The following is an 8,097-nucleotide window of genomic DNA, read 5'->3' as shown; positions in this document are numbered from 1 at the left end:
ACAGCATTTAGAAAATAATTTATGTTTTCAACTAAAGATTAAATTAAAAATTAAATGATGTACAATACTTAATTGGTAAGTACATAATTGAATTACTTGCCATAATTATTATGGCAATTGTACTATTGTTATAAATAGTACTAATTATTATTGTTATAAATACTAAATAGTATCGTATATCGCAGGGCGCAACACAGCACACAAAAATAAGTAAATCGGTACCAAATCCACGTTTTGTTATTTCACTAACGTATGACAGGTGTCACACTGTGTTAAATGTCAAAGTCATAACGTTTTACCGATTACGATCGTGTTTGTGTTTGTGTCGTTAATTTTTCTCTGCTTTCTTTTCATTATAACTTCTCCGAAGTCCGAGTTGAAACTTAGAAGTATAAAAAACAATATTTAGTGAGATTTCAAAGAATTTTTAATCGCAAGGATGACGGAGGTTCAGCTGCAAGAGTTCAAACTAGAGCCAGATTCAGAACTTAGGTTTGAAGTGGAATCTAAAAACGAAAAAGTAGTTTTAGAGGTAAATAAAATGTAAAACAAGGGTCCTAATATAAATTATTTCGAAGGAAAGTTAAATATAGTAATAAAACTACTCTTAAATTGCTAAATAACACGTGTTTCTATGTTGCAGGTGAAGAGTGGTTATGCGGAGCTTTTTGGCACAGAACTCGTGAAAGCGAAGCCATATGAGTTCCATACGGGTGCGAAAGTGGCTGTGTTCACGTGGCACGGCTGTACTGTGGAGTTAAGAGGCAAAACAGAAGTCAGTTATGTGGCTAAAGAGACTCCCATGGTAAGCACAGGACACTATGGAACATGATGATAAATACTATGATTTTTATATTTTTTTTTCTACAAATGACGTATTAAATCCTTACTTTACTATAATAAGTAGTGGGTTTAAGGTAGAAGAAAGAATTACTTTTTTTATTTGGGGTACATAATATTGATGTATTGTACAATACTGTGCAATATGGCAGCATGCTATTATGCAAGGGAACTAAATGATAATATCTTGTCTTCTGCATAGAAGAAGCAGAATTAATATTTTAAATCATTCAAAATTACTTCTTAAGACTGCCTCATTGGCTAATTAACAAGCCAAACTCTTGTATAGGGAGACACTGGGGGATTCGATCAAGATAAGTCCTATTTCATAATTAAATACTACTTTTTCAGGTTGTATACCTCAATGTCCATGCAGCTCTTGAGCAGCAAAGGGTGGCTGCAGAACAGGAGTCCACTCGAGGTCCAGTCACCATGGTGGTGGGGCCTGGAGATGTGGGCAAGTCCACTCTTACCAGGATACTATTGAATTATGCAGTGAGGATGGGACGGAGGCCCATCTATGTAGATCTAGACGTTGGCCAGGGACATATCAGCGTACCGGGTACTATAGGTGGGTGTGCTTAATTTTTATTCTATTCAAGTAGCATATAAGTAATTCACTGAAACTCTTCAAAATTTTGGTTGCTGTTAAATGTTACCATTGCCACACAGTACAATGTGTGAGATCAAAAGCAATTTTAAAAACAGATAAAGAATCTATTGTGCCCCGTTGTTGACAATTTTTTTTGTCTCTAGTTATCAAAAATCCTTATCAGTTAATACTAGTTAATAGAAGACTGAACTTCAATATTTTTAAAACTGGTGTTTGAAATTGGAAATTATATCAATACCTTTTTCTTCCTTCCACAGGGGCACTCTTGGTAGAAAGACCAGCATCAATAGAGGAGGGCTTCAGTCAGCAGGCCCCACTGGTGTATCACTTCGGCCACAGTTCTCCGGGAGAGAATCTCGAACTGTACAACACTATTGTGGGCAGACTAGCTGAGGTGATAGCTGAGCGATGTGAGAATAATAAAAAAGGTTAGTTATCATCTTACCTTGCCATTTCTCAATCCACATTTCTGTGCCTGGTTCTTGGCATAAATGCTTTGACTTTAAAAAACTATGGCCACTTGCCATCCCTAATCCCCTGATCTAGTTATGTGGCCAGCCCATTCACACTACATGAAATTCTAACGCTATATAGGTATAGTCGGTAACTAAGATAAAGTAGATCTGTAATGTAATCTAGTAAAATATATGTTACAGCATCGACATCAGGAGTAATCATCAACACTTGTGGGTGGATTAAAGGAGACGGATATAAGGTGCTCTCACACGCCGCTCAAGCTTTTGAGGTAACTACAAGACTGCGCTACTATAAAAATAGAATTTGTTATAGATCCTGCCCTTTAATCTGGCATTAATTATTATGTTATCGGCTTACTCACGTAACTGTTTGAGGACACGACGCGGCAATTATCGCGCTGCTACTGTGCCGCGAAATGCAGCTCATGAATAGCCAAACAGTTTGCAGTTTGAGTAAACCGATAATATAATAATGAATTTAGTATGTCTTACGAAAGTTTTATTATTAAATTAATCTGGCATTTTTTAAAAGTTTTATGTAGTGTACATTTCTATCTTATCTTATTTAATTCGAATGTTACTCAGGTGGACGTGATCCTAGTATTGGACAATGAGAGGCTTTACAACGAGCTCAAGAGAGACATGCCCAAGTTTGTCAAAGTCGTCTATTTACCAAAGAGTGGAGGTGTGAGTATACTATCTTAGTTTATTTATATTACATTTGTTAATTAATTGCCTTGTTTCTGCCTACCTCCACGGGACTAAGGCGTGAGTTTATCTTATTTTTATTAACCCCCGACGCAAAATTATAAGTTTGACGCTGTCTGTCTGTCTGTCTGTCTGTCTGTCTGTCTGTCTGTGGCATCATAACTCCCGAACGGATGCAGTGATTTCAATTTAGTTTTTTTCGTATGAAAGGGGACTTATGTGCGAGTGTTCTTAGACATGTTTGATGAAAATCGGTTGAACCGTTTTAAAGTTATGGGCGGTGAAAGTGGGGAGCTTAGCCGAAGGTCTGCAAATATACTGGGATGGGGTCTCAAATTAAACCGCACTGAAAGAATATATTGAAAGATATTATTTTTTCGTATTAACAAAAATAAAAAATTTAATAAAAAATAAAAAAATAAATAATAAAAATAAAATTAAAAATTATAACAAAAATATATTTTTTTTAATTTAACGTTTTATTATAAACAACAAATCTGGCATCAATGTAATCTTTAGCCTACTTATAGAAACAAAAACTAGTAATTAATAATTAAAAAAAAATTAAAGCGCACAAGCCTGACCTTAGATGTAATCTTTACCTCAACAAGAATTGAAATTATAGTAATTATATGTAATCTACTAAGCCTAACTTAACCTAACCTACCTATAAAAAGTATAAAATAAAAAATTAAATTAAAAATTTAAAAAACCCCCGACATAAAAACTTAATTTCCCTTTAAAAAGTAAAAAATAATAAAAGAAACTTAATCTTAAAGTACTTAAGAATGTACTAATAATTCTAAAAAAAAATACGTCTCGTTGGGGGACCGCATGAATACGGACTGCACACCGCCGCCCGCGCCGCTATATTTCTATTTTCTGCGTTAAGTACTTAAACATCAATTTACTTTAATGTTAACACCAAGCATGTGAAATGAAATGAACAAATCGTAGATAAGTAAGAAATAATTAGGAGCGGTCCCCCAACGCGACGTACTTTTTTTTAGAATTATTAGTACATTCTTAGGTACTTTAAGATTAAGTTTCTTTTATTATTTTTTACTTTTTAAAGGGAAATTAAGTTTTTATGTCGGGGGTTTTTTAAATTTTTAATTTTTTTTATTTAATTTGCTAAATTAAAAGCTTTGAGCTGGAGCCCCGGTAACCAGTTACGTTGACCGCATCTTTGGCTGTTAAACTACCTTAAGATTTTAAAGTCCAACATGTTTTCGATTATCTTACAAATAATGAAGTCTAATTCTACTATCAAAACATTAGCTACAATAAGTATTTATGTACCAGGTTGTAGAGAGATCGTCGACGCAGCGCGCCGAGGCCCGAGACGCGCGCATACGCGAGTATTTCTACGGCAAACGTACGCCATACTACCCGCACTCGTTCGATGTCAAGTTCAACGACTTGAAGATCTATAAGGTACGCTTGTTGTTATTTGTTTCAACATGTTTGCCACGCTGGTGGTCATCATCAGCAGAAGCAGCATCATCACTTTTTTGTGAAGCCATAATGATCCAATTATTTCTGTAAGAGTGTGAGACTTACTGATTAAAAACTATGCCGATCCTACTCCTGCCTCGACCTTTGAACCTAGTGGTCTAGTGGTGGTGTACCCACTAGTCATCAGCAGTTCCAGATTTAGATAGATTCCATAAGGGAACATTGGGACCTCTAATTAAGTATTCGTATGTATTGTCCAGGTGGGTGCGCCGTCGCTGCCGGACTCGTGCATGCCGCTGGGCATGCGCGCGGCGGACGCGCTGACCAAGTTGGTGCAGGTGTGGCCCACGGCGGCGCTGCAGCACCGCCTGCTGGCCGTGTCCTTCGCGGCCGGGCCCGACGACGACGTGCTGCACTCCAACCTCGCTGGGTTCGTCTGCGTGTGAGTATCTCTTACTAATATTATTTATTTATTATCAGCCATGTTTGCCCCACTGCCGGATTAAGGCCTCCCTACCCTTCTGCCACTCATCTCTTCACAGAGCTTTCTGTGGCCAATCCTTTTCATAGGCATCTCTTACTATATCTTATTAATATTATAAAAGCGAATGTATATGTATTTGTATTACTCAATTACGTCAAAACTAAAGAAAGGATGGAATGGATGAAATTTAGGTTAGGGGTAGATTCTGGTCTGAAATAACACATAAGCTACTTATTATCACTCGGGAACACAGGTGAAACTGCTGGCAGAAGCTAGTCTTACAAAAAATTCCTTACTTACATCCACAAAGTATCTGTTTATTTCACAAACCGCTCTACAAATCCTACTGCTATAGTTATAAACAAACAACTAATACATAACCATCTTCCCCCAGTACGGTAATATATATGTTTATTTCAAATGCAACTCCTACTGCTATAGTTATAAACATACAACTAACACAGAACAATCTCCCTGCAGCACGGCGGTGGACATGGACCGTCAGACGCTGACGATCCTGTCCCCGCAGCCGCGGCCGCTGCCCGCCACGGTGCTGCTGCTGTCGGAGCTGCAGTACATGGACAACCACTAGTCCGTGCTCTTTGGCCCGCGCCTGCGTCACGCCTTCTGCAACATCTCGCTCACTCATTGAGCGGGCTCTTCTAGTGTGCTCTTTTTCTCGCAAAGGTTCGTTACGGTGACTTAGAAAGCGATGAAAGGTGAATGAATCATTATTATCGTCATGTCAGTCACAAGACGTGCACTGGAGCCTTAGTACGAGTTTGCTTTACGTTCAACGAGATCGAAACGAGAGAGCTGATTGGTTGGTTCATTCGGTTGGCCAATCAGACCACCGTACGCGCTCTCGTTTCGATTTTGTTAAACGTAAAGCAAAGTCGTACTAAGGGTACTGGTAGACGTAAGCCTCTGCCGGAGATTTCTAGATCGGTCGGTTTGGCTTGGTTTAGACATCATTATAAATGTGGCTAAAATAACGATATGAAATGGTGTCTTCGCCTTCGTAATTTTCTATGGAAACAATATTATTTGTCGGATTATGGATTAAACAAAATGTTGATGTAATAATATTTGCCAGTATGGATTACCTGATTATGCAATTATTTGATGAATTCTGTATGCCATTAAGGATCTTATGTTTTTTATGAATTAATTATATTATAATGTGTGTGTAAATTAATTTTATTTGTGTGCTATGGATTTATCAAACCAAAGAATAAATGATGTTTTTAATAAATTAAAAACTTTTCCAGAAGACTGGTAACATTGTCATATAATATATTAATTTATTCTTATAATCAAATTTACATGTTTCCCTGTTATTTGTTAGGAACTAACTTTCGACCGAAATGAGAAAAGAGCACATTATGATAGTTACATTGCGTTACGCAGCCGAGAGTCAAACGTGTACCCTTGGTGATGTGATATGTGACAGATCTCCAGATCTAAAAACTGACTGTACATATATTTAATGTAGACATTTTAACGAATAATATTAAAAGACTGTTGTTTTAAAACGACCATGTAATGTAATTCTAATAAAAGATGATATGTAGAAATGTGATTTTATTTTATTGTTTTACTGTTCAAAATGACACTATCAGTCCCGGGCTTACTCTTGAAACTAATCGTAAGGTCAATACAATTACAATCTCAATAATTATTCAATGTCAAAACTATACAACTCACGCAATACGGATGCAATGGATGCTAGTTTTGTAACTCAAGAGTACGAAATTTCACAATATCAGTGTGGATCGTTTGGAATTAGATTCAAGAGTAGCCCCCTGGGGCCGTATTATGAACTTTTAAACATCCATGCAAGTTCCAGGCAATTCACTTCACGCCCGTAAACTGCCTGGCTAAATTTCGTATTATGACATACATTTATTAGGCCGCTTTCTGAATTGTTTACTCTGTCTATGGCTGGTTTGTAATGTTTGCCGGCGACGTTCGGAAGTATACTTTTTTTGTTTTTCGGTAAGTAACGGTTTTCTTTTAATATTGAAACATAAGATAATATATTTCCAAAACAGAATATATCATAAAACAATACGTACAAAACATAGTGAAATATAAATCAAATAATATTGACCTTGGATAACAATTTAAATTGGATTTGTACGTTATGTGATATAGATATAGTTTTCGAACGCTATATAGATATAGTTTTTACAACAAGAGCGCTTATGCTCGAAAGCATACCTACAAGGAGAATGTGGGAAAATATTTCCGAGCATTTGAATGCGTAAGGCGAAGGCGCTGTGAAGAGTTGGAAGGAATTGTGTACTGTCAGGAATGATCATCATTATCATTTAATTCTACTTATACATTGAAAATGAAACAAAAACAATTACGTTTGTATCGATACAAATGCGCGGCACCGACGCGTTTAAAAAACGTGGTGTGTATAGGCCATTAGAAGCAGTAGGCACTAACCTTTTAAAAACTAAAAAAGGCACAGGAGGATATATAAATAAAACACCAATATTAGTATAAAATATGTATTATTCATCTTCAATAATTAGGAGAATGCCATCTAAGAATTGTGTAGGGGGTCGGGGTACGTATATTTTTTTGGTATCTTTCCCAACTGAGATACCATATTATACAGGCTGAGATGCACGCCACTGACGAATAACTGATAAAATCGCCTCATCTTCCAAGACTCTTCTGCCAATAGAGTTACTGCGACCAGTCGCCATCGTACAATTTACACAGCGATCCATGTCGTCAATATCCGATTGATAGGCTTAAACAGTTGTCCAAAATAGAGAGTCAGGTAATTTAGAGATGCAAGAGCCGTCAAAAGTCCTTTATAAAACCGAGGTCGTGGGGTTAAACAATAAAACATGGAAAATACGTGTGCACTCAGAACGAAACACAACGAACGAGTGTCATCTGTCAATCAGTGATTGACTGATGTCAGACAGAAGTGTTTTAAGAAGTTTTAAATCACAGAGTACGTTATACATAAATAATTATTTAGTTTTATAACTTAATTTATGTTTTCTCGCTTCCTAGATAGAAACAAGGTACCATATTTTGTGATTTCCAGAAAAATATGACGGTTTTTTTAATATACATTTCAACTAGTTAACTGCTGGGCCCAAAAGTCCCCTTCTCCTTTATTTCCAATTTTATTCGGTTGCAACAAGTACTTGTTGAATTTTTATTTTCGATTTTAAATTTTTGTTTTCTTATTTCTATGAGTAGCCGGTGCACCTCTTCCTTGGTAATGCCACGTCACCCACGTGAACATTCATGCCTGAGGTGGTATATTCTCCATTGTAGTTTCGGATTTCGTCAGACAATAAAAGCCTCTTCTGTTGATGTCGATGGGAAGTTTTGGCTGACATCTTCTGGATGTTTGGATGCAATTGATGTTTTTGATGTTTTTTTTTTATGTTTTTTGCACATCGCAAAGATTCGCACTAAATCCTCGGTAAGCCTATACCTTTTAACCAATTCACGGTCAGTGATCGAGAATGGGTCACATT

General features: G+C 36.7%; 1 protein-coding gene across 1 annotated transcript; it reads left to right on the top strand.

Moving 5' to 3' along the window:
• Positions 1 to 295: 295 nt before the first annotated feature.
• Positions 296 to 6,156, top strand: LOC118275406 (protein CLP1 homolog). Its single transcript, XM_035593345.2, has 9 exons — positions 296 to 532; positions 644 to 805; positions 1,192 to 1,411; positions 1,711 to 1,881; positions 2,110 to 2,198; positions 2,515 to 2,616; positions 3,943 to 4,074; positions 4,356 to 4,537; positions 5,060 to 6,156. The coding sequence occupies exons 1-9, from the start codon at positions 440 to 442 to the stop codon at positions 5,169 to 5,171; spliced, it is 1,263 nt and encodes a 420-aa protein (XP_035449238.1). The 5' UTR covers positions 296 to 439; the 3' UTR covers positions 5,172 to 6,156.
• The last annotated feature ends 1,941 nt before the right edge of the window (positions 6,157 to 8,097 follow it).

This window comes from Spodoptera frugiperda, chromosome 8 (genome assembly GCF_023101765.2).
Source record: "Spodoptera frugiperda isolate SF20-4 chromosome 8, AGI-APGP_CSIRO_Sfru_2.0, whole genome shotgun sequence".
Classification (NCBI taxonomy): domain Eukaryota; kingdom Metazoa; phylum Arthropoda; class Insecta; order Lepidoptera; family Noctuidae; genus Spodoptera; species Spodoptera frugiperda.
This window is presented reverse-complemented; position numbering and strand designations above follow the sequence as displayed.